At 36.7% G+C, this 27170-nt stretch overlaps 1 protein-coding gene across 1 annotated transcript; it reads right to left on the bottom strand.

The window, feature by feature from the left end:
- On the bottom strand, positions 1–26693 carry LOC134844661 (uncharacterized). Its single transcript, XM_063861464.1, has 8 exons — positions 26123–26693; positions 22029–22233; positions 21123–21519; positions 15307–15783; positions 15012–15144; positions 7132–7289; positions 6335–6709; positions 1–1173 (listed from the first exon to the last, which is right to left on the bottom strand). Exons 1-8 carry the CDS (start codon positions 26139–26141, stop codon positions 148–150), a joined length of 2790 nt encoding a protein of 929 aa, XP_063717534.1. The 5' UTR covers positions 26142–26693; the 3' UTR covers positions 1–147.
- Positions 26694–27170: the final 477 nt, after the last annotated feature.

Below are 27170 nucleotides of genomic sequence, written 5' to 3'. Positions count from 1 at the left end.
GAAAAGTTCTATCTTCTTGCGGCTCATTCAGTTTTATGATATTAGTGTAAATCTACAGACAGATGAATTGTATGAAACATTATCTATGGTACAAATTAGAAGATTTGATCTCGCAAATGTTGACTCTTTCGATTCTGCTCCTGTGCTTTATCTGCTTCCGTTGGTTCCGCTGCAGTACTGGACAAACTTGCTTTCGCCTCCTCCGTTGGAGGACAAGCTGTTGTTTCTCTGCTTCGTCCCCAGAGAACTGTGGTCGTAGCGACCTTCAATGATTGAACTCATGTGACAGGACGACAGCCCGCTCGACAGCTCATCCTCGTAGTTTTGACTCAAGCCCCCTCCCCCTCCTCCGGCGCCAGCCGCGGAGCAGTTGTTGTTGTTGTTGTTTTCCACCGGGTGGTGCATGTGGAAGTGCTGGTGTTGGCTTATAGTTTGGTGTTCGGAGGCCTGGTCTCGATGGCCACGCTGGTCTTCCTGTTTGGAACAGACAGGGTGATAGATGCTAATGGGTGCTCCGTTTTGATCCGTCAGAATAATGTGAGTCATTTCGTTTTTCATGATCGCATTCGGGTTTTGCTGATGATTTTGCAAGTGTGGCGGCGGTGGTGGCAATCTTCGTGAGGATAAACTTCTGGCAGCTCGGCGATTGAACTGGGGCGTGTTGAAAGGAGAGCCTCCTCCTCCTACATTAGATCTGTACTGCTTGAAAGAATCTAGAGCTGGTTGTACAAATTGAGAATGGTGCGTCATAGCGTGTTGATGACTTTGATGAGAATTGTGTAAACATTTATCAGGCGTGTAACCACCTGATGCTTGCATTTGTGACAAATTGGGTCCATTTTGTGCATGTTTCACAACATGACCCGGGAGGTAAGTGATTGGCGGGACAGCAAAGGGGGTTCCACAAACGGGATGAGCGGCTGGTGGTTGCATCCCAGTGGCACTGACAACAGTACATGGTTTCATATCGGTCGGCGCACAAATGATTTCAGTGAATGCGGGTAAAACGGTGTGAGGAGTGAGAGATTTGTGAATCATGAGGGGGGATGTGGGCAGGCTGGCCGAGGCCTGGTGTCCCCCCGCGTATCGCGAAGGACAGGAGTGGGGACTGTCGATGAATAATGGCAGGGGCGAGGAGAGTGTCACTGCTGATGTCATTTCGGGAGGTTCAATCTAAACAATCAATGCATTTGTACATTTTTTTGGTGATTCTGTTGTATTTTTTACAAGGTACATCATTGACTATGCTTAACTAGCGTTCACGTAACTAAAAAACGTAACTAAGACAGGCTCAAGAGTTTAAAGCTAGCAGCTCGGGGCAATCCAATTAGAAAAATCGGAAGGTAGACTGAGGTCAAAGTTTCAAGTTGGATCTAAAACACATTAAAAAAGCACTTTTTCTCGTATAAATCCTCACTTTTCCCAGGAAAGAGATGCAACATAGAAACAAGAAATAGGTTAGTTAATTATACAAGATCGACAAAATTTTTCTTAAAAAATGAATAACAAACAAAATAACTAAAAAAATTTTAAAAGTTTTTACTTATTTGTGTACAATAATTTAAAAAAGTTTTTGATTTTTTTTTGCTAAATTAGCGCTGAATTAAACATCGCAAACTAGTTTTTTGATAGTAAAATCTATTTTTGTGAGCTTAAAAGTGGAAAAAAAAGTTTAAAAAATCCATTTAACGAACGTTACTCAATTGAACTAAAAAACATATCAGGACTTTTTCTCGTCCTGAGTTCAAATTGAAAAACATATAAATTTCACATGAGATCAAATTTTGTGAATTATGGAAATTTAGAAAATCATTTTTTCTAAAGTTATGGGGGTTTAAAGAAGAGTTTTCTATAGTTATGAGGGTTTAGGTTGCTAATATGGCTAATTTGAGACGATTAACGCGCGATATACTTCGTGCTATTTTTGCGTGAGCGGATATTTAATCAGTCGTACAAACCTTTCCAAGGTGGTTGAAACAAGGCTAGCTGTCATAGATGTGACAAAAATTGGAGCAAAATCTATCATTTTATACTTAGTACATTGTGTAGGGGATTTTTTTAGAATTTTAGAATTTTTTTTTGAAAAACTCATCAACTTTCAGAATACAAACTGCTCCATAGACCTTAAAAGGTAGTCTAAAGATTCAGGGCTTTGCCCTGATACGAGCAGTCTTGTCGAAGAAAGTCACGAAATATCTGTGCTCGGCTCGGGTGATTTTTTTTTTCTCCAGACAGTTTTCGTCTTATTAACAAGCACTTTTTGGTAGAATTTTAAAATATCATTCAAAAGGTATTGTTGTCCTGAAAGGGATGCAACTTAGAATCCCTCATGCAAGAAAAAAACAATCCGTCCTTTCGTCCTATTTTTGAAATAAAGTTTTTAATTTTTTTAAATGGGTATTGGGTATTTGGGGAAAAAGGGACCCCTCTACATGACATGAATCGACAGAGGATTGCTCAATTCTATTTTGACGCAGTAGGAATCAATAAGATCATATTAGCTGTTAATCATTCTTATCAAAACGTACTTTGCCAAACTTAACCTTGGGCAGTGGGCAACTGACTCGTTCGTAACACATTACGAGGCCAAACTGTGCATTTTGTGAATTGTAAACGAATTACGCAACAGGTCAAATTTAGATTTGTTGTGGACTCCGCAACTCTGTTACTTTTTTTTGATGTTATTTGTTGTTTTGGATTCCATTGACAAACAATTAAAACCCTGTATTGTTCAAAATGGCTCCAAAAACAGGCAATTTTGCGGAATCCGCAACAAAACGTGCGGAATCCGGATTAGTTTATGGAATCCATAAGCAAACAATAAAATATGTGTTCAGTAGATTTCAGCTGTCCTGAATCCGCAACTGTAAGTAAAATCCGCAAATTGTAAGCTGAATCCGCGTAAATATGCTGAATCCGCGTAAATTTGCTGAATCCGCTCACTTTTGCGGAAACCGCTACGTTTGCGGAATTCGGAACAACCAGCTATAGCTGCTCGTTGCGAAATCCGCAACAAATTTAATATGCCGACAAAAATTACGTTACAAATGTTTGCACGTGGAATTCACGGAAATTTTGTAAGTGGAACCCACTTACATTTTGGAACATGTTTGAAGGCTTGTTTCTGAAATCCAAGAATATACAGACACAAAATTGTGCGCCTATCCAGTGCGCTAGGTTGGAAAACCAGAAACTGGGGGGGACATCTGTTTATAACAAACATGCCCCTTTAAAATCTGTATTAACCCCTTAATACTTAAAACAGCAAGGAAGGAATGAAGATAGCCGAGTGCTGTGCAAGTTCCGACCATTTTCATAAACAAATTTAAAAAAGGTTACTTTTTTTGTTTATTCAAATTAGAGTCGCTTTGGTAAGTAGCATGATTCAAGAACTATACAGAAGCGTAATAGGTTAGTTAATGAGACAAGATTGACAAAAATTTTTTTTTAAAAGTGAATAACAAACAAAAAAACTTATAAAAAATTTTTAAAAGTTTTTTCTTATTTGTGTACATTTTTTTTAGTTTTTTTAAAAAACTTATTGCTAAATAAGCGCTGAATGAAACATCGAAATTAGTCTTTTTGACAGTAAATTCAAATTTTGTGAGCCTTAAAATGGAAAAAAAAGTTTGAAAAATCCATATAACGAACGTTACTCAATGAAACCAAAAATCTTTGTGATTTTATGGGGGTTAAGTGAATCTTTCTTTTTGTAAAGTTATAGGGGCTTAAATAAGAGTTTTCGGCTCTTTTCCACTTTCCTCCCACCTTTAAAAATACCGAGTTTTATTTTTGTTTCACGTGTTATTACGGCTAAATGCGTGATGTTACGCTGTAATATATGAAGAACAAATCTGTTCATAATTGTCAATTTGTTCACCATGCCAATTTTCATTGCATTATTACAACGTTAAATACGGTTTTCAAAAATTAATTGGAAGGGGGGGAAACTGGAAAAGAGCCGAGTTTTCTAAAGTTATGAGGGTTTAGGTTGCTATTATGGCCAATTTGAGACGATTAGCGCGCGATATACTTCATGCTATTTTTGCGTGAGCGGATATTCAATCAGTCGTACAAACCTTTCCAAACTGATTGAAACAAGGCTAGTTGTCATAAATGCGACGTTACTTGGAGGGAAATCTACCACTTTGTGCTTAGTACATTGTGTAGGGGATGGTTTTCAAAAAAAAGCTCAATCATTTTCAAACTTATCCTTAGACCTTAAAAGGCCTGCATAGACCTTAAAACTTCCTCATAGACCTTAAAAGGTAGTCTAAAGATTCAAAGCTTTGCCCTGATACGAGCAGTCTTGTCGAGGAAAATGACAAAATGTTTGTGCTCGGGGTGTTTTTTTTTCCTTCAGACCATTTCGACCATAACTAGCTTTTTTTGATAAAAATTTTTTAAATATCATTCACAAGGTATTGTTGTCCTAAGCTCAATTCTAAAAATAAAATAAAATTTCTTCTGTGATCATTTTCGTAAGCTATGTGGTCTGAAAATTGTCAGTTTAGCAATTTAATTCCCTTTGGAAAATCAGCGCGCGTTATTTTTCCCGCTATTAACGCGTAAGCGGAGATCTAATCCGTATTAGAAGTCATTCCAAATTGGACTAAGAACTGTTTTTTGGTCAATTTAATACTTTGCTCTTTGCAAAATGTATCACTTGATATTAGTTTCCATAGTGTGGAGGGGAGTATGATTTTAAAAAAATCCAAAAAGTTTTGATGTTTTTTCTTTCCTTTTGAGGTTCATCAATAATATATTTTAAATTAGTAATTCTTTCATTTAGATATGCATTTTTTGGGTTGCTGCAACCTTTATTGTTCGTTTTTCGAAAAATTTGCTTGCATTAAAAACAGTTTAATTAGTCATCTGCACCTACTAAGAAGATGGTAGCAAGTAGAACTAGAGCAATTCGAGCCGGATGCCTAAGGACGAGTGAAAAAGGAGCTAGTTGCAGCGCCGGTATAGGAATTTTTGGAATACGGCAGAGCATTCATAAATGACACCGATGCCAGTAACACAATTCCAAGAGATATACTGTCAACAATCATAGAAGGTGACAAGAAAACTCTGTTTTCATATTTATAACTCTAGTACTCAAAATGGAAGGGAATTGTTTTCTTCTTAGGTAGGTTGGTTGATATTTATCCATTAATTTCTTAAGGCCGCAGTCTTTTGATGTGTCTTGAATCTGTTTTTATATTGATCAATCTAAAGTGCTTTATACACTAGTTCATATTTGAACGTGCTGGTAAGTGCTTAATTTAGCTAAGATCATACAATCCAGGGGCGGATCCAGGATTCTGTCGAGGGGGGATTTTCAAAAATTTATTGAAAAATTTGCCTACTTTTTTTTGGTCAACCAAATTGATTTTCCGGGAAATCTCAGGATAATAAAAAGACACTATTTTGACAAAAAAGCACAGGTCAAAATATGAGTTTTTGGCCACTTTTTGGAAAATTTGACGAAAAAATTGCGTTTGGTTGGCGCTCGCTCCACTTTAAAATTAAAATACATTGGCGCCAGAGGCGCCTATAAAAAGTTTTATGGTTGGTCGGCCGAAAAAAAAATATCATAATTTAATACCGAAGGTTGGCGAGGGTTCAAATCCCTGAGAAAGAGCCCCCCCCCCCCCTAAATCCACCCCTGATACAATCAATTTAGTTTGGACCCGTTTTTGATTTCAAATTTGAATTTCTGACATTATGATATGATGGTTTCAACTTTAAAATTATGATAAAAATAAGGGTCAGAATCACGCCTTGAGTTGTAACAAAATAACAACGAGAATGGTCAAGACTTAGATCGAAGTATGGTGAAGCAGAGATCGAACCAAAATTCAACCATATAGACCACCGGATATTGTATAGGATAGAAAAGATGAAACGTGGTAGGAAAAAGGTACGGCAAAGGATACGAATTGTACCAAGAAAGTGTCTGATTATTCGATTAGTATTGTCTAGCCCGCACCTGAGTTTTATAGATAAAAATCGATCTTAATGGGAAAGTGTTGTCTAACAGGCTGTCATTATAATCCATTATTGTTGCACATTTAGACCATGAAATCATTTATATTGTCACCAATGATGGATTACATCCATAAAAGCACAATCATAAAGGTATTAGATGAACGCTAAACGTGTTTGGAATATTATTTAATTACCGTACATGCAAAAATTTCAGTACAATTGGGCAATGTTAACGTTTGTTTAAAACCTTCAAAAAACAACAGGGCGGGAAATGATCCTTGTAAGGAAGTTTCAAAAGTAGCCGACGAAAAGAGGATGAAAAACTCATTTCAAAGGGTGAAGCAAGGTGGTGTCTTACGTATAAAGGTACACTGTTGCCGGCTGCAGGGCCTTGATGCTGTCTGGGCTGAATTGGTCGACAACCCCCAGTGACAACATGTGCTACTTGATGGGATCCAGCTGCTGCTCCTCCTCTCATCCCAGCAGCACCAGCCGGGCCCCCCAGATGTGTCGCTGTCCTAGGGGGGTTGGGGTTGGGGTTGTTGACACTGGCCTGCTGTGTTGTTCCACTGATGGCGTGAGGAAGGGTTGAAGGGACACGTTTGCATTCGCCCGCACCCCCACCCCCACTAGAGGTAGAGGACAGAACATGCACACTTTTCACGTGTTTCCGAAGTGAGCTCGGGTCTGTGTATCGTTTCTCGCAGCCCTCAACGCGACACTTGTAAGGTTTCTAAAAACACGTCCGTTAATTTTTAATGGTTTTTTGTCCTACAAATGAGATAAACGTTTCCCAGAATTAAGAGCTGAAAAACTAATAGAAGCATGATTTGCCTGATTTTGCGGATCATCATGAGTCAATTAGTGACGAACCATCTTTAGCTGTTTTAGTAAGTGTATATTACTGAATTTTCCATTTTTTGCCAAACTATGTCCGTCATATATTCAACAAAAAATTTTTCTGCTGTGTCTTTTTTAGAGCGAAAAAGTCGCCCAAAAACAAACTTACCAAAGAACAAGACCAATATTTTTGTAAAATTTTGTATGTTTGTAATAAATTGTGAAAGTGCTTGTAAGTCGGAGTATCTAGTCTAATGCAAGTGGATGTAATAAGTGACTACATAATTAAAACTACTTGGCGTAACTTGGCCTGACCTGGTTGGAGTGTGTTCTGTTCTGGTGTTTGGCTCTGTCGGAGGCGTTGCTGAAGGCCTTGTTGCATCCCGCAATGGCACACTTGTAGGGCTTCTCCCCCGTGTGCGACCGTATGTGTGTTTTCAGATTCTCCAGACGGGGGTAGGACTTGCCACAACCTACACAAGTACACATGCAGTACAACAGTGCAAACCCGGCCAGATTACAAAACCCACTCTATCCATTCAATCTAATCTAGACTACTCTCTACTCATTCTTCGATACAATCTCATTGGTACTATTGCAAGCAACACCCACTCCATCTACTCAGTTTTTTCTAGATTATTCCCTACTCACTCTTTGATACTATCTCATTGTACTATTTCAAGCATCACCCAATCTATCTACTCAATCTAATCTAGTTTACTCTCTACTCACCCTTTGATACTATCTCATTGTACTATTTCAAGCAACACCCACTCTATATACTCAGACTACTCTGTACTTACTCTTTGATAGTATCTCATTGTTACTATCGCAAGCATCACCCAATCTATCTACTCACTCTAATCTAGTTTACTCTCTACTCACTCTTTGATGATATCTCATTAATCTATTGTCAGCAACACCCACTCTATCCACTCAATCTCATCTAGTTTAATATCTATTCACTGTTTGATACAATCTCATTGTACTATTTCAAGCAACACCCACTCTATCTACTCAATCTAATCTAGACTACTCTGAACTCACTCTTTGATACTATCTCAGTGTTAATATCGCAAGCATCGCCCAATCTATCTACTCAATCTAATCTAGTTTACTCTCTACTCACTCTTTGATACTATCTCATTGACACTACCGCAAGCAACACCAGCTATATCCACTCAGTCTAATCTAGTTTAATCTCTACTCACCCTTTAATTTTATCTCATTAATCTATTGTCAGCAACACCCACTCTATCCACTCAATCTAATCTAGTTCAATATCTATTCACTCTTTGATACAACCTCATTGTACTATTTCAAGCAACACCCTCTCTATCTACTCAATCTAATCTAGACTACTCTGAACTCACTCTTTGATACTATCTCAGTTTTACTATCGCAAGCATCGCCCAATCTATCTACTCAATCTAATCTAGTTTACTCTCTAATCACTCTTTGATACTATCTCTTTGATACTACCTCATTTATCTCATTAATCTATTGTCAGCAACACCCACTCTATCCACTCAATCTAATCTAGTTTAATATCTATTCACTCTTTGATACAATCTCATTATGTACAATGAGATTGTATCAATGAGTGAATAAAGATTAAACTAGATTAGATTGAGTGGATAGAGTGGATGTTGCTGACAATAGATTTATGAGATAGTATCGAAGGGTGAGTAGAGAGTAAACTAGATTAGATTGAGTGGATAAAGTGGGTGTTGCTTGCGGTAGTATCAATGAGATAGTATCAAAGAGTGAGTAGAGAGTAAACTAGATTAGATTGAGTGGATAGATTGGGTGATGCTTGCGATAGTAACACTGAAATAGTATCAAAGGGTGAGTTCAGATTAGTCTAGATAAGATTGAGTAGATAGAGTGGGTGTTGCTTGAAATAGTACAATGGGATTGTATCAAAGAGTGATTAGAGAGTAAACTAGATTAGGTTGAGACTCTATTTACTCAATCTAATCTAGTTTACTCTCTAATCACTCTTTGATGCAATCCCATTGTACTATTTCAAGCAACACCCACGCTATCTACTCAGTCTAATCTAGACTAATCTGAACTCACTCTTTGATACTATTTCAGTGTTACTATCGCAAGCATCACCCAATCTATCTACTCAATCTAATCTAGTTTACTCTCTACTCACTCTTTGATACTATCTCATTTATACAACCGCAAGCAACACCCACTTTATCCACTCAATCTAATCTAGTTTACTCTCTACTCACCCTTTGATACTATATCATTAATCTATTGTCAGCAACACCCACTCTATCCACTCAATCTAATCTAGTTTAATCTCTATTCACTCCTTGATACAATCTCATTGTACTATTTCAAGCAGCAACCACTCTATCTACTCAACCTAATCTGGGTTACTCGGAGCTCACTCTTTGATACTATTTCAGTGTTACTATCGCAAGCATCAACCAATCTATCTACTCAATCTAATCTAGTTTACTCTCTAATCACTCCTTGATGCAATCTCATTGTACTATTTCAATCAACATCCACGCTATCTACTAATCTAATCTAGACTAATCTGAACTCACTCTTTGATATTATCTCATTGTTACAATCGCAAGCATCACCCAATCTATCTACTCAATCTGATCTAGATTACTCTCTACTCACTCTCTGATACTATCTCATTGATTCTATCGCAAGCAACACCCACTTTATCCACTCAATCTAATCTAGTTTACTCTCTACTCACCCTTTGGTACTATCTCATTAATCTATTGTCAGCAGCACCCACTTTATCCACTCAATCTAATCTAGTTTAATCTCTATTCACTCCTTGATACAATCTCATTGTATTATTTCAAGCAACAACCACTCTATCTACTCAATCTAATCTAGGTTACTCTGAGCTCACTCTTTGATACTATTTCAGTGTTTCTATTGCAAGCATCACCCAATCTATCTACTCAATCTAATCTAGTTTACTCTCTACTCACTCTTTGATACTATCTCATTGATACTACCGCAAGCAACATCCATTTTATCCACTCAATCTAATCTAGTTTACTCTCTACTCACCCTTTGATACTATCTCATTAATCTATTGTCAGCAACACCGCTCTATCCACTCAATCTAATCTAGTTTACTCTCTATTCACTCTTTGATACTATCTCATTGATATTCGTGCCAGCAACACCCTCTGTATCTACTCAATCTAACCTAGACTACTATCTGCTAACTCTTTGATACCATCTCATTGATACTATTGCAAGCAACATACACTATATGCACTCAATCTAATCTAGATTACTCTCTACTCACTCTTTGATACTATCTCATTGTTAATATTGCAAGCATCACCCAATCTATCTACTCAATCTAATCTAAATTAATCTCTACTCACTCTTTGATACTATCTCATTGTTAATATCGCAAGCATCACCCAATCTATCTACTCAGTCTAATCTAAAATAATCTCTTCTCACTATTTGATACTATCTCATTGATATCAGTGCCAGCAACACGTACTCTATCTACTCAATCTAATCTAGTTTACTCAGTACTCACTCTTTGATACCATCTCAATGATACTTTCGCAAGCAAGACCCACTCTATCTACTCAGTTTTTTCTATATTAATCTCTTCTCACTCTTTGATTTGTAGAATTCTCTCTTCTCACTCCACTCTATCCACTCAATCTAATCTAGTTTATTCTCTACTCACACTTTAATACTATCTCAATGTTTTTATCGCAAGGAACACCCACTCTATCCACTCAATCTAATCTAGACTACCCTCTACTATTGCGAGCAACACCAATTATGTCCACTTCATCTAATCTAGTTTACTCTCTACTCACTCTTTGATACTATCTCTTGATACTGTTGCGAGCAACACCCACTCTATCCATTCGATCTAGTCTAGTTAACTCTCTACTCAATCTTTGATACAATCTCATTGTTTTTAACGCAAGCAACACCCACTCTATCACTCAATCTAATCTAGACTACTTTCTACTCACTCGTTGATACTATCTCATTGATACTATCGCAAGCAACACCCACTCTTTCCACTACATTTAATCTAGTTTACGCTCTACTCACTCTTTAATACTATCTCAATGTTTTTATCGCAAGGAACACCCACTCTATCCACTCAATCTAATCTAGACTACCCTCTACTAGTGCGAGCAACACCAACTATGTCCAATTCATCGAATCTAGTTTTTTCTCTACTCACTCTTTGATACTATCTCTTGATACTATTGCGAGCAACACCCACTCTATCCATTCGATCTATTCTAGTTTATTCTCTACACAACCTTTGATACTATCTCTTTGTTCTTATCGCAAGCAACACCCACTCTATCCAGTCAATCTAATATAGTTTACTTCTACTCACTCTTTGATACTATATAATTGATAATATTGCAAGCAACACCCACTGTATCTACTGAATCTAACCTAGACTACACTCTACTCACTCTTCGATACTACATCATTGTCACTATTGCAAGCAACACCCACTCTATCCACTCAATCTAATCTAGACTACCCTCTACTATTGCGAGCAACACCAATTATGTCCACTTCATCTAATCTAGTTTACTCTCTACTCCTTCTTTGATACTATCTCTTGATACTATTGCGAGCAACACCCACTCTATCCATTCGATCTAATCTAGTTAACTCTCTACTCAATCTTTGATACTATCTCATTGTTCTTAACGCAAGCAACACCCACTCTATCACTCAATCTAATCTAGACTACTTTCTACTCACTCGTTGATACTATATCATTGATACTATCGCAAGCAACACCCACTTTTTCCACTACATCTAATCTAGTTTACTGTCTACTCACTCTTTAATACTATCTCAACGTTTTTATCGCAAGGAACACCCACTCTATCCAATCAATCTAATCTAGACTACCCTCTACTAGTGCGAGCAACACCAACTATGTCCACTTCATCTAATCTAGTTTACTCTCTACTCACTCTTTGATACTATCTCTTGATACTATTGCGACCAACACCCACTCGATCCATTCGATCTATTCTAGTTTATTCTCTACACAATCTTTGATACTATCTCTTTGTTCTTATCGCAAGCAACACCCACTCTATCCAGTCAATCTAATATAGTTGACTTCTACTCACTCTTTGATACTATATAATTGATAATATTGCAAGCAACACCCACTGTATCTACTGAATCTAACCTAGACTACACTCTACTCACTCTTCGATACTACATCAATGTCACTATTGCAAGCAACACTCATTCTATCCACTGAATCTGAAATAGTTTTTTTTTCTTTTCAATCTTTGATACTATCTCACGCTTACTATCGCAAGCAACACCCATTCTATTTACTCAACCTAATCTAGACTACTTTCTACTCACTCGTTGATACTATATCATTGATACTATCGCAAGCAACACCCACTTTTTCCACTACATCTAATCTAGTTTACTGTCTACTCACTCTTTAATACTATCTCAACGTTTTTATCGCAAGGAACACCCACTCTATCCAATCAATCTAATCTAGACTACCCTCTACTAGTGCGAGCAACACCAACTATGTCCACTTCATCTAATCTAGTTTACTCTCTACTCACTCTTTGATACTATCTCTTGATACTATTGCGACCAACACCCACTCGATCCATTCGATCTATTCTAGTTTATTCTCTACACAATCTTTGATACTATCTCATTGTTCTTAACGCAAGCAACACCCACTCTATCACTCAATCTAATCTAGACTACTTTCTACTCACTCGTTGATACTATATCATTGATACTATCGCAAGCAACACCCACTTTTTCCACTACATCTAATCTAGTTTACTGTCTACTCACTCTTTAATACTACGTTTTTATCGCAAGGAACACCCACTCTATCCAATCAATCTAATCTAGACTACCCTCTACTAGTGCGAGCAACACCAACTATGTCCACTTCATCTAATCTAGTTTACTCTCTACTCACTCTTTGATACTATCTCTTGATACTATTGCGACCAACACCCACTCGATCCATTCGTTCTATTCTAGTTTATTCTCTACACAATCTTTGATACTATCTCTTTGTTCTTATCGCAAGCAACACCCACTCTATCCAGTCAATCTAATATAGTTGACTTCTACTCACTCTTTGATACTATATAATTGATAATATTGCAAGCAACACCCACTGTATCTACTGAATCTAACCTAGACTACACTCTACTCACTCTTCGATACTACATCAATGTCACTATTGCAAGCAACACTCATTCTATCCACTGAATCTGAAATAGTTTTTTTTTCTTTTCAATCTTTGATACTATCTCACGCTTACTATCGCAAGCAACACCCATTCTATTTACTCAACCTAATCTAGACAACTCTCTACCCACTCTTTGATACTATCTTTTTGATACTTTCACTAGCAACAACCACTCTACCCATTCAATCTAATCCAGAAAACTCTCTACTCACGCTTTGATACTATCTCATTGATACTATCGCAAGCAACACCCATTCTATCCACCCAATCTAATCTAGGCTACTCCCGACTCACTCTTTGATACTATCTCGTTGTTACTATGACAAGCAACACCCATTCTATCCACTCAACCCAATCTAGCCTACTCTCGACCCACTCTATGATACAATCTCATTGTATTTATTGCAAGCAACACCCACTCTATCCACTCGATCTAATCTAGCTTACTCTCTAATCAATCTTTGATACCATCTCATTGTTACTATGGCAAGCAACATCCATTATATCCACTCAATCCAATCTAGAGTACTCTCGACTCACTCTTTGATACTATCTCATTGTCACTATGGCAAGCAACAACCATTCTAACCACTCAATCCAAACTAGACTACTCTCGACTCACTCTTTGATACTATCTCATTGTTACTATTGCAAGCAACACCCACTCTATCCAATCAACCTAATCTAGACATCTCTCTACCCACTCTTTGATACTATCTTTTTGATACTTTTACCAGCAACAACCACTCTACCCATTCAATCTAATCCAGAAAACTCTCTACTCTCGCTTTGATACTATCTCATTGATACTATCGCAAGCAACACCCATTCTATCCACCCAATCTAATCTAGGCTACTCCCAACTCACTCTTTGATAATATCTCGTTGTTACTATGACAAGCAACATCCATTCTTTCCACTCAACCCAATCTAGACTACTCTCGACTCACTCTATGATACAATCTCATTGATACTATTGCAAGCAACACCCATTTTTTCCATTCGATCTAATCTAGCTTACGCTCTAATCAATCTTTGATACCATCTCATTGTTACTATGGCAAGCAACATCCATTATATCCACTCAATCCAATCTAGATTACTCTCGACTCACTCTTTGATACTATCTCATTGTAACTATGGCAAGCAACATCCATTCTATCCACCCAATCCAATCTAGACTACTCTCGACTCACTCTTTGATACTATCTCATTGTTACTATCGCAATCAACACGCACGCTACCAACTCAATCTAAACTAGACTACTCTCTACTCACTTTTTGATACTGCCTCATTGACACTATTGCAAGCAACTCCCAAGCTATTCACTCAACCTAATCTAGTTTTTACTCAACTCACTCTTTGATTTTATCCCATTGATACCATTGCAAGCAACACCCACTCTATTTATTCAGTCTTATCTAGACTACCCGCTACTCATTCTTTGGTAATCTCATAGTTAATGTCGCAATCAAGACCCAAACTATCCGGCTAAATCTAATTTAGATTACTCTACTCAATCTTTGATACTATCTCATTGTACTATCGCAAGCAACACCAGCTCTATCTACTCAATTTAAACAAGATTATTCTCTACTACCTCTTTGATACTATCAAATTGTTACTAGCGTAAGCAACACCCACTCTGTCCTCTCAATCTAAACTAGGGTACTCTCTTCTCACTCTTGGAACTATCTCAATGATACTATCGCAAGCAAAGCGACACGATTCTATTTTTGATTGAGGAGTAGCACAGAAACCTATCCGATCTATTTGTACAGACAGCGTGACCTGTGTACAGACGTGGGGGTGGGGGGTTGACACAGGAGCTGTTTCAGAAGTAGTATTGTAAACTGCTTTCTGCCCCCCCCCCTTTCCAAAGTCAACCCACCCCCCCCCCCCCTCAACTCCACTCCACTACTTTCCACTCACCTGGCACATTGCACTTGTGGGGGCGTTCCTTGGTGTGGCGGCGCATATGGACAACCAGCATGTATTGCGCTTTGAACGGCTTCTGTAGCCTCTCGCACCCCTCCCACTTGCACACAAAGTCCTTCGCATCCGTCTGAAGTTCACTTCAGTTTAGCTTTGTAGTTTTAGTCTGTGTTAAATACTTATTTGACTCTTCCTTTTAAAACTCTGTTGATAAAAGCTTGACGTGTTCATAGTCTCCAAAAATTGTAGAACATTTTTTCTTAAGGCTTGCGTGAGATTTCAAAAGACGAACCTGAGGTTGAATATGCTGTTGCATCACGTGATTAACCAGCACTGATTGCTGCCCACAAAAACTGCCACAGTACTCCCACGAACACACCTCGGGGCTCGGCTCATACACGACCTCGTCCAGACCAGCTGCCGACTCGGCTGCTGCCGCCGCAAACATCATGTTTGGTGACACCACTTCCCACTCGGACCCTCCGAGGGGCATGTTGACGGACGAGGGGTGAGAGGAGCAACTGTTCGGGGGGTGGTTGGAGGGACTTGTTTGTTGCGCGGGTAGGAGGTAGTTTCCGTTCACGATGTCCGAGTAGAGACTCAACATCTGCTGCTGGTCTGTGGCGGAGGCTGCGGCGGATGAGATGTCGTGTCGTGTTGTCGGCGTGTGTGTCTGTCGGTGTAGTGCCCTCTTGTTCCTAGCCAAATACCTCTCCTCGAACTCCTCCAGGAACTCCATCTCGGCTTCGTCCAAGCTGATGTCAACCTCCTAATATAATAAATTATCCATTAACATAGTCTGCATAGCCTATAGTCAGACAGGCGACTGGGGCGGGTTATTTCATATCAGGGTCAAAAACTAGTCTAAATATGATTTTTCCATGTGAAAGTTTGACTTTCAAATTTTTGCTAATAGCCGCGTGAGTGTGCCATTGGGATAACTGCCTTCGAATCAATATTGACATACAGGTCCCGCATTGGCAAAACTAAGATTGCAATCGATTATCGCAAGTAAAATCTACAGTTCAGCAAGCTAGTTTAGTTTTATGCACTAAATAATGTTTTTTTTGACCATCAAATCGATTACAATCGATTGCAATTTATACTTATTTTTAATCGATTCGATAGTTACCAAAATCCATTTTTAAGTGCATTTTTGGTACAGATTATATATAGATTTTATACAGATTTTTTACAGATTATATACACATTATATACAGATTATATACCCTATAAAATCCATTGTAAGTTCGTTTCAACTTTTATAGAAAAAAATTCGAATTCAAAAAATTTTTTTGTTGCGGGTCTTGTTTTGTTGAAAACAACCAAAATTGAAAAAAAAAACTAAATAAAACCGTCTAAATAAGACCAAAACTGATGGTTTTTTTCTGCTAAAAGGAGAAAATGGTCGAATTTAATTTTTTTCCACTAAATTTTGATTGTTTGTGAGTTGATTTTTGTTGTGGGGGATAAAATCGAAAAAAAACTATCAAATTACAAAAAATTCGAAAAGAAATTTGATTATTTTTGCTTATTTTAATCGATTCGATAGTGACCAAATTCCATTTTAAGTGCCTTTTATGGTACAGATTTTATAAAGATTATATACCCTATAAAATCTTTTGTAATTTCGTTTCAATTTTGCAGAAAAAATTTCGATTTGAAAAAAATGTTTTGTTACGTGTCTTGTTTTGTTAAAACCCTCTAAATAAGATTAAAACTGATAGTTTTTTCTGATAAAAGGAGAATATGGGCAAATTTTAGTTTTTTCCATTCGATTTTGGTTGTCTCTGAGTTTGTGTTCGTTGTGGGGGGAGGGGATAAAATTGAACAAAAAAAACTGGAAAAAAGGTGTTTTTTGTCGAAAAATGGAAAACCCCAGTATCTTCTTAATTTAATTGTTTTTCATATTTTCTCGAGTCGAAATAGGTTCCTTGAGACGCGCCCTTTGTTTTACATTGCATTTTACAACGTAGTTGTCTCGTTCAGCTTCGATTGTGAATCATGTTTTTCGGCCACAGACAAGATTTTTTTTCTTCAAAAGTTGCAAATTTCGATCCCCACAGTTCAGCAGAATTGAAATCTGATGATTTTGATTCTTCTTCTCTATTGTTTATTGACATGATTCACAATGGTAGCTGAACAAGGCCGCATTATATGCATATTTTTTTTCAGATTGATGTAGCAGGAGTGGATGTGTGGAGCAAGAGTTAAAAGACCATATGGCATAAAATCTATTAAAATTGTTCATTTTGTAAAAATTTTGTCTGTACTCAAACTTATTTCCCGTAAAATCTATATTTTCTAAATGAATTCAAAATTCATGTATTTAAAACGATGATTTACAATGATTGTTTTTTTTGTACATTTTTGTTGCATGTTTTTGAGCTCAAAAATTGATTTTCAGCAACCTTTTTCCCTATCTAATACATTGGTTTTTGCTCACTGCCTGATTTACATAGAAAGCTTTTAAATATTTTTATTGTTTATTTTTGAGCTGAAAATCTAATTTATACTGACCATTTTCTTTATTTATCACATATATTTTGTCCAAAATCTTGTTTATATTGATGATTTTCATGATTTTATTGAATATTTTTGTGACCGAATCTTGTTTATATTGATGATTTTTTTGAGTTTGTGTCGTTTAATTTGAATTCAACTTTTGTTCCGAGTCTTCAAACAACATGCTACTAAAAGTAAAAAAAAATCATTTTTTTGAAAAATATAATCAACTTTTTAGACAATATAATCATTTTTTTTTTGGGTCCTTAGAAAAAGCATTACAATGTGTTATAATCGATTTTATACAGATTTTATACAGATTCTGTACAGATTTTATACCGCAAAAAATCTATTTTCTTGACTATAAATTCGATTTTATCTGAACTGTACAAAATCCCTCTATTATCCATTTTAGTGTCTAATTGAGTTACTTACAATCGATTTTAAGTAGTAGAAAATCTGTATAAAAATCGTTTATAATCGATTGCAATCTTATTTTTGTCAATGCGGGGTGTCTAATCGCCATTACATAATAGAAACCTCACATAGTCATAAAACCGATAAGGACTCAAGAAAACATTACTAAAATGTAAGGTGAAATATTCCACTAAAGCCGGACTAACCAAATCGAGCTAAAATCACGCTTAGTTTACAAACTATTTTTACTCAGAGTCGTTTCAGTGTGAACTACTTTTCAAAATGTTTTTGTAAAATGAATAAAATTCTATCATATTAAAATCTAATCCTCCAATATAAAGATGTACAAGACGGCTCGTATCTGGGTGAAGCCCTGAATTATCCAACTGCCTTTTAAGGTCTATGGAGCAGAAAATTTGAAAAAATAGATGTAAAAAAAATAAAATTTTTAGCTTTGTCCGGTTAATTTAAATCAGCACTGTATATCGCGCGTTAATTATCCCAAATAGACCGAAATGGCCATTTTTAAACCCTCATAATTTTACTAAAAATGATCACAGGTGAAATGTCTTATTTAAGCTCAGCATAACAATAGCTTTCGAATGGTATAAAAAAATTCCGTCAAAAAGTCAAAATTTATCTGAAGAAAAAAAAAACAACCCCGCCCGCATCCAAGTTTAGCCGTAAATAATCGATTATAACGGATTTTTATGGTGATTATAATTGATCATAATTAACAAACTTAGGTGTTTGAAGGACTTATAACTAATTGTATTTTGCAAGAGATTATAATCTGTTATAATCGATTATAATTGATTATAATTTTTTAACTAAAAACCCTTAAAATCAACTATAATCGATTATAATCGATTGTAATCTATTATTTTGCAAAATTTTGTCATTTCAAAATTATATTTGAATTATATCTTATGGGTTATTATTTTTGTGTCAATAAAGAAATCTCTAGAAGAGAGATCTTTTGAACACTTTGGTTCATCTGAACACAAAGTTTTACCTCGAAACAAAGTTTCACAGAGATCTTTCATATAAGTGGAAAAGTTCCCGCGGTAGATGAAACATAAATCTTCCGAATCAATCATGAATCTAAATCAATTTGCTGATGTTTTAGTGGTAGAAAAAAACCTAGAACATGCATCCCAAAACAACTCTAATGAGGAAGAATTGAAAAAAAAAATCATAATTTTGATTTGATTGGAAAACATTAAAAATATTTTTCTCATCCTAAATAGGAACCAACGTCTACAAAAAGCATAAAACATAAGCAATTCAGATGCAATTTCGAAGACAAAATGGACAAACAAAAGGGATTATAATCATATCATAGATTATAATGGTTTTTAGTGCAAAATATTGAATTAGAAGTTTGAATAAAAATAATGGATTATAATCAATTATAATTGATTATAATTGTATCGAAAAATATACGAAAGAATAAACAATTATAAGCGATTATAAGGGATTATAACTAAATATGTTTTGATTTTAAAAAGAGAGATTATAATCGATTATTAATTAAATAAAATCAACTGTTTGCAATTTTAGTGAGACTGGTACCAAAATCGTAATATAATCGACTATTAACGCTTAAAACTGGATGCGGGCGAGCACAAGTACTCCGTTGTTTTTGTTAGGATTTTGTTGTTTTCGCCGATCGCAATAATTTTTTTCAACGAAATTTTTATGCTCCATTTAAGATACCAACTTATTTGTTAAGGTCAACTCCAAACTTATCAACTCCAAATAATTTTTGTAAAGTTCAAGGGGGTTTGAAAATTGCCAAATTGGTCAAATTCTGGACTAAATAATGCGCGCTTTAAAGAGCTTATTGAAAATGCTGAAACCGTAACGCGTGACAAATTATCTCACACAACTAATTCGATCCAAAAAATTGAGGCTAGCTAATCGTTCCTATTAATTTCGTACGACTCTTAATTTCATACTTTAATATCGTCCAAAACTTATAGATTTTCAATAATTTCCTTTCCCAAAAATTATTCGATATGAATTAAGGCGCAGTCAGAACATTCAATGGCTTTGCTCTGATAGAGCAGTCTTGCTCGTGCTGCAAACATTGATTGCCAAACCTGCTGATACATCGCAACAGAAGTTTCCCCAGCATGTATTAGTTTTCAGCAACTTTAGTATGATCAACCTTTTTTTCTCACAAGGTTTTTTTTCACAAGGAAAACCAATAAATTTTCAAATACATTCATCCACTGTGGATTTTATAGATTTTTGGATGCCTCGTTCACCCACAAAGATTTTTGCTATGTGTCTGTAGAGTAAAATCGAGACATTTTTATCGTTCTTGCTTGACTTTTTTCAGATCTATGATTCTACTGTAAAGTGAGTCATGCTTTTTGTTATTACCCTTATACTACAATGATATTTCAGTAAGATATCAGTTTGAACATTCCATTCAGTTTAGACTTAATTCAGTTTCAATGTTCTTAGATTAACTTGTTTTGGGCGGCTTTGTTCGATACTGGGCAATGTGAAAGAAAATTGCCTTTCAAAGAATAAAAAGAAAGATATGGAACCCAAAAGTGCCTACTTTTTCTTAGAAATTATTTTGAAATTGTGCAGGTTTGAGGGTGCTCGTTAAAATTTCCTCCACTTTTGACGTTAAAGTTTAAACAACTTCATTGAACAAATATCGGATCTATTTTTTAAGGTAAAGGACGGCCATTCGCAGCTGATCAAGTCGTCCAAGACAGGACACATATCACAAAATCATATCCGGAGCCGGAGTTTCATGGGTTTAGTTTTAGCTGGACTAAACACATGAAACATTTTGTGAAAAATTAAAAATCGAGCCGTCAGTTCAACTTGTTTTCATTTAAATTTTAATGCCGAAATTTTTCATTTTGGTGGATGAGCATGGTTGCTAAATGACGAGTTTCCACAGATGCAAAAATGCTTCACTTTTTCATCGCGAATTCAGTGCTGTTTCAGCACTGAAATTTGCTACTAAAATTAAAAAAAACACTCAACGATAGATTTCAAATTTTCCAGCTCTGAATCATTGCGAAATCAGCACTAAAAATTGATAGAGTTGGGTGAAAACTGAGCTCGAAATCATTGTTGACGATCACTGTTTTTTGAATTTTTTTTCGAGGCAGGTTTTCATTGTAAACTCAATTTGGGTTATTTTGAGAACAGCACCTGTTTGAAGTGGCCATTACTCCTCCCATCTTCCTCTAGCTCCTCCCCCTCCTCCCCTTCCCCCGCCCCCTCATCCATATGGTCCATCACACTGCCACTGTTGCTGTTGCTGTCTCTCCCTCCTCCCACTCCCCCCATATGATTTGCATTCCTGCTCTCCCCTCCAACCCCTCCTCCCACACTGACACTGACTGCACATGACACCTCTGCCCCTCCCCTCACAAATATCTGCTTGCCTGCACTAGGGGGCAGATTGGGGTTGTTGGTGATTAGTCTGGCGGGACTCTGCGACTGGCTCCTCTGTTCCCCCTTCTTCGCCTGCTTGTAGCTCTGCTGCTGCTGCTGTTGCTGCTGTTGTTGTTGCAGTCGCTCCATCCCCACGTGTTTAGCATCCACTCTGACAAAGTTAATACTTAATACAAAAAAAAGTACGAAACATTTTTTGAACCAATTTAAGAAGAACCCAAGCCAAGTTTTGTACGGAAAACTATCTTGGAAATCATTCAAGTTCTCTTAAACCGTGACTTTGTGCAATAAAATAATTGTTGTCTTTTAAAAAAATTTAGTTTCTACACTGCCCGTAAACTTTGAATAATATATGCAAACATATATCAAATTTCAAGAAGTTCAGTGTTTTTTCTTATAAGCGCTACACTTAACGCCTGATATCGTAAATTAAACAACATTAATATGCGCAACAGCGGGTAATATATGCGCTACAGAACTCAAGTGTTAGCATTTGTGCGGACAACGAGAAGCCAGCGCGCGTCATTTCTGATCTGAGAAGTGTTCACTTCAGCTGTGTCATTAGTGCATCTTCAAGAAGTATCCTACAGCTCAAATGAACAGACCAGAGGTCGAGTGTCTTTTATAAATGAATAAATTGAAAAACAGATTTGAACTTACGGTCCGCAGTCGGAAGAGTTGAGGCTGGAGGCTGAGAGGGCGGAGCTGAGAGGTCTCTTCGCCCCTGGACCGGGCGACGCACTTGCCCCAGATGAGGAGTGATGCTGGTGATGAGGGTGGGGGTGGTTCAATCCTACTAAGAGGTTGTTGATGTGGGGCTGAAGACAGGCGTGCATCTTGTGAAAGTGTTCATAACCCCCCGTGACTGAAACACGCAAAAAAACAGTTACAGTCAATTATCATCTGAAAAAAGTTTTGTTTTCTTCTCAGGTATAATAACTTCCGCCTAGATAACCGCCATCAGTCGGGTCAAAGGCTCAAAAACATTTGATGTTATTTTCCCCTAAAGATAAATAAAAGATTTAATTTGAAATAAAATTATCTGAAAATTTTTAAAAATATATATATATTAAGACTTAAACTACAGAATTATTACTGATGCATTCATAAGGTTTCGTTCACAAATATATAAGAAGATTTAACTTTTTCGACTTCCGTTAAGATTATAATTTGATCCAGGTTTTTGTCACTACCATCACGGCACGTAGAAAAGTCACCTTTTTTATTTCATCGAGCAAATAAACGAATTTTTTGAAAAGTTTTGGTCATTTTTTCTGCAGCTATTAAAGATAGTGGTCCAAAAATTTGACTCATACTAGATGAAATAATTTGAAGCGCTCCCTTGATCAAAATTTGAAAGAACTAGTTTGAGAGATGTTCTTGCTGTAGAAACATCCTCGCAAACAACACCATGAACTTGATACTATAGGCTCAGATTGGTTCTTTGGGAAGCTGATGAGCTTGACTTACACTTCATACCGCGCAGAAACGACAAACGAAGAACTGAAAAGTTATCTTGAAAGAGTTAGCGGCGTCAATAAACAGTTGTATCAGTTTCGAAGATAACGCAATTAAAAGAACTTGGAACTTGATGCCGAAAAATGGACAAAATTAGAGACAAAACCACTGCCTGTGAGAATCCTCTGCATAAATCGGAGCAGCCTTTTTTCGAAATATTTTCTGAAATAACTCTACAGTTGGCCAATTTAACGAAAAGTTTAAGCTCAGCTTTTTTGCTACGACTTTCAAAGAAGCTAGCTGTGCGTTTACGATGTGATGTTTTTATCAGGCAGATTTTTTCAAACTAAATATGAGTTTTCAACGAAAAAAAAAGTATACCACAAAAAAAAGGTATTGACTCTCTGAGTCAAACTTAAAAAAATGTTGTCATCGGTGATCATCTTTTCAAAGTTCTGGAAATTCAAAAACATCTCTATTCTAGCCGTGCGCTGTACTTTTTTACTTTCGCTGTGGTAATTTTACTTACAATGCTGAAAACGGACGTAAGCTGGTACGAGAAGTTTTCAGCTATGGTTCTCGACGAAAAGGATAATTATGCTTGCGTGTTTTTAAAATCTGACCTACGTCTGAGTTTGAGTATGGAGCGAAATTTGAAGCTACGTTTTAATTAAGATGCTGAAAGCAAAATAATTTTAGCAAGGCAAGCTACTTAGTCATATTATTGTTCCAACATTCTAAAAAAAGACGGAATTTTGTTGCTTGAAGTATTATTTCTCCGAACCATTGTCTGATTTTTCAACTTGCCATTTTTGACGGGATTTCCTATAAGGACCAAAATTTTTTGTTATGCTGAGCCCATTTGGGATAATTAACGTGCGATATATTACGCGTTATTAACGCGTAAGCGGATATTTAATCATAATTTGTTCCAAAGAGGCATGCTTACTGATCTATCTAAAACATTGCTGTAAGCCAATTAACCACTTTGTACTTTACATAAGGAAAGTGGGATGTTTTCAAAAAGTGTGGTCGAATTTTATCACAAACGAAATTGAAAAGGTTCTACTTTTTTTGGAAACTTGATAAATTTTTTTAAGCCGAACACTACTTCATTGTCGTTAAAAGGCTGTAGGAACTTTTAGGGCGTCGCTCTGATACTAGCTGTTATGTTGTTCCGACTTTCAACGCGAAAGTAACGGAATACTTGTGCTCGGGGTGGTTTTTTTTCTTCAGACAAATTTCGACTTTTTAACAAGCCATTTTTGACGGGATTTTTGTTTATCATTCAAAAGGTGTTGTTGTGCTGAGCTTAAATTTGAAAACATATTTTACCTGTAATCTTTTTTTGTGAAGTTATGGGGGTTTAAAGATTGCCAATTTGGCCAATTTGGGACAATTAACGCGTTGTTAGCGAGATTTAATCCGTATAAAAAATCGTTCCAAATTGTTTCAAGGAAGCTTATTTGCCATAATTGATTTGTTACAAGTAGTGAAATCTATCCTTTTGTACATTGTATGGCGTGTGTGGGGATGATTTTCATAAAAATTTTCAAAAATTAGAAAAACAAATTTTCGTTTTATTTTTATTACATATAATTTTTTATGTTATTACTGCTCCATAAACCTTAAAAGGCAGTCGGAACATTCAGAGCTTCGCTCTGATACGAGCAGTCATGTTATCTTTGTTCTGATTGGCTTTGTCAACTCTTCGACTCTTTGAGAAGTTTTTCTTCCGACTTTCGTCCCCCCCTAATTGACCAAGTTAAGATCCTCCACCCCCGCGCTTAAATTAAATTAAACTTGCTAAGCGCTGCATGTAAAATGCTCGGTTCTGATTGGCTGAAAAATATCCAACTTAGAACCAAGTTAACATCCTTCCCCTAAACGTGTTTAGGGGGGAGGATGTTAACTTGGTCCGAAGTCAATATCTTCAATGTTGTACGAAAAAAAAAATTTGAAAATTATTTTTTCGATCGGTGAAAATTGACTGAATAAAAAAACCACACCGAGCATAAATATTCCATTTTCCTCGAAAGTCGGAACAAAAAGCAATGTTTGTGTGGGTGTAAAATAAAGAATGAAGAAGAAAATGAGACAAGAATGCTCGTATCAGGGCGAAGCCCTGAATGTTCCGACTGCCTTTTAAGGTTTATGGAGCAGTAATAACATTAAGAAAATAAATGTAATAAAACAAAATAAAATTTTTGTTCTAATTTCTGAAAATTTTTATAAAAATCATCCCCCCACACGCCATTTAGAGTACAAAAGGATAGATTTCGCTACTTGTAACAAATCAATTATGGCAAATAAGCTTCCTTGAAACAATTTGGAACGATTTCTAATACGGATTAAATCTCGCTTACGCGTTAACAGCGCGAAATATATCGCGCGTTAATTGTCCCAAATTGACCAAAATGGCAGTGTTTAAACCCCCATAACTCTCCGAAAACTGATCAAAGGTGAAATATCTTTTCAAAATTTAGCTCAGGACAACAATTCTTTTTGAATGATGTAAAAAGATTTCGTCAAAAATGGCTAGTTAAAAAGTCGAAATTTGTCTTAAGAAAAAAAACCCACCACGAGCACAAATATTCCATTACTTTTGTATCGAAAGTCGGAATAATTACGCTTTTGAAGTTTTGGAGATACTTGTGAAGGTCTTAGCTCTGATTCGCCGCTGATTCATTACTGAGAGAGTCGTGACCTATCGCATACTTAGCGATACAACTTCTATGATCTATCAATGAATCAGTGCTGGAAAAGAGAGTTCAGTGGGGTACTACAGCAGCTGTATAATGATTAACTGTGGGACTTCAACAGGGGTCATGATAGGCAATAAGAAACAGTGAAAATCCTGACTGCTTGTAATCATTTCTGGACTAAAGTTCGTGTCCTCCTGGACGGCCCTCAATGATCCCGGTTGAAGTCCACGGTTTCTGTAGTATCCCACTGAACTGTACGTTCCAGCACTGATTCATGGATAACTCATAGAAGTTGTATCGCTAAGTATGCGATATGTTATAACGTTTCATAATGTACGTTATAATGTTAGAAGGAGGGGTTCCAGGACTTAAAGGATTGCTGCTCTTCCGCTATAGGAATTATATTTAGCTTAGAAGCTGCACCTGACATGAGAGTCTTGCTAATGTGAAAAAAAACAGTTCGACAAAAAGTTTTACATTTTCTCCACATCAAAATTGAAAGTTTTTTTTGTGTGCATCCAAAAAAAGCATGGTTGCGATGAAATGTGCGGATACCTAAAAGAGATTGTGATATATCAAAAATGTACTTACAGGCGTTTGAGGAACTCATTTTGGGATCAAAAATGAATGATAAGCAGTGGCGACATGAAAGCAGGTTGAGATCCGAGTGAAATGACTATGACTGCGTATATATATCACTAAACTAGCTGACATAAATGGTTATAACGAGACTTAAGCTAAATTCTGCTGTCCTGCTTTAATCGCATTAAACTAACGACGCCAAACTCTCGCTGGGCTGTCATTAAAGCTCCTAATGTCTTTTCTGTTCTTTCTGCCATTTCTCCAAATTTCTTCCACTTTTCCAAAACTTTCGTCCGAGGGGAAAACAACTTTCTCAGAAAGCCGAATCGAAACGTAGACTAAACTTTTTTGCAGTAACATTTCAGCGAAAAGGACTAAAAACCAACGAAAACAAAATGGAACTCAGAAGCTGTCAGCATTTTTCAATTTTTTTGAAAACTTGTCGGTATAAAAATTGGTTCAAACTGACTTTGATGTTTGTTTTAGTGGAACTGTTAGGAGTGTTGGTGCCTAAAGAGGTTGAGTGCAGAAAGGCGCGGGCGTCTCAAATACTGGAAAACAAGTTTTGTTTCCCTGCTTTTATCCATAATTCAATTCTCCCCAATTGAGTGGAGCGAATGTTGTGAGTTGAGTTGGGGCTGCTCGGAGCAGAAGAGAATCGCTTCCGCTCTACTTAGTAGCGTCTTAGTGCGCGGGTGGGGAGGGGGGTTTGGCTTGGTCTATCCGCAGACAGGAGGGTAAAAGAAAAGCGGCCGCGTATTTGCATTAACACATGATTGTGTTTTGCTTTGGTTTTGGCAGAAGTTTGCGGTATAAACAGCGCTGTAGGTGAAATACTCGCTAATACTTATTCAGTCCCAATTAGGCTCTGGTGACCGAATCATTGCTTGGCTTAACACATGATTTAGCATCGAGTATCAACTGAACAAAAGGAAATGGCCACTTTAGTAAGTGGAGGCCTGCTTTATTTTTAGAAAGACGTCTGCGCCGTGAATGCTGTTGGTTGTCATGGCCAGGAGATCGAGAGGATAGGTTTAACTTCTGATAGTTTCTTACT

This window comes from Symsagittifera roscoffensis, chromosome 4 (genome assembly GCF_963678635.1).
Source record: "Symsagittifera roscoffensis chromosome 4, txSymRosc1.1, whole genome shotgun sequence".
In the NCBI taxonomy this organism is placed as follows: domain Eukaryota; kingdom Metazoa; phylum Xenacoelomorpha; order Acoela; family Convolutidae; genus Symsagittifera; species Symsagittifera roscoffensis.
The sequence above is the reverse complement of the archived record's forward strand: the minus strand, read 5'-3'. Positions and strand labels throughout refer to the sequence as shown.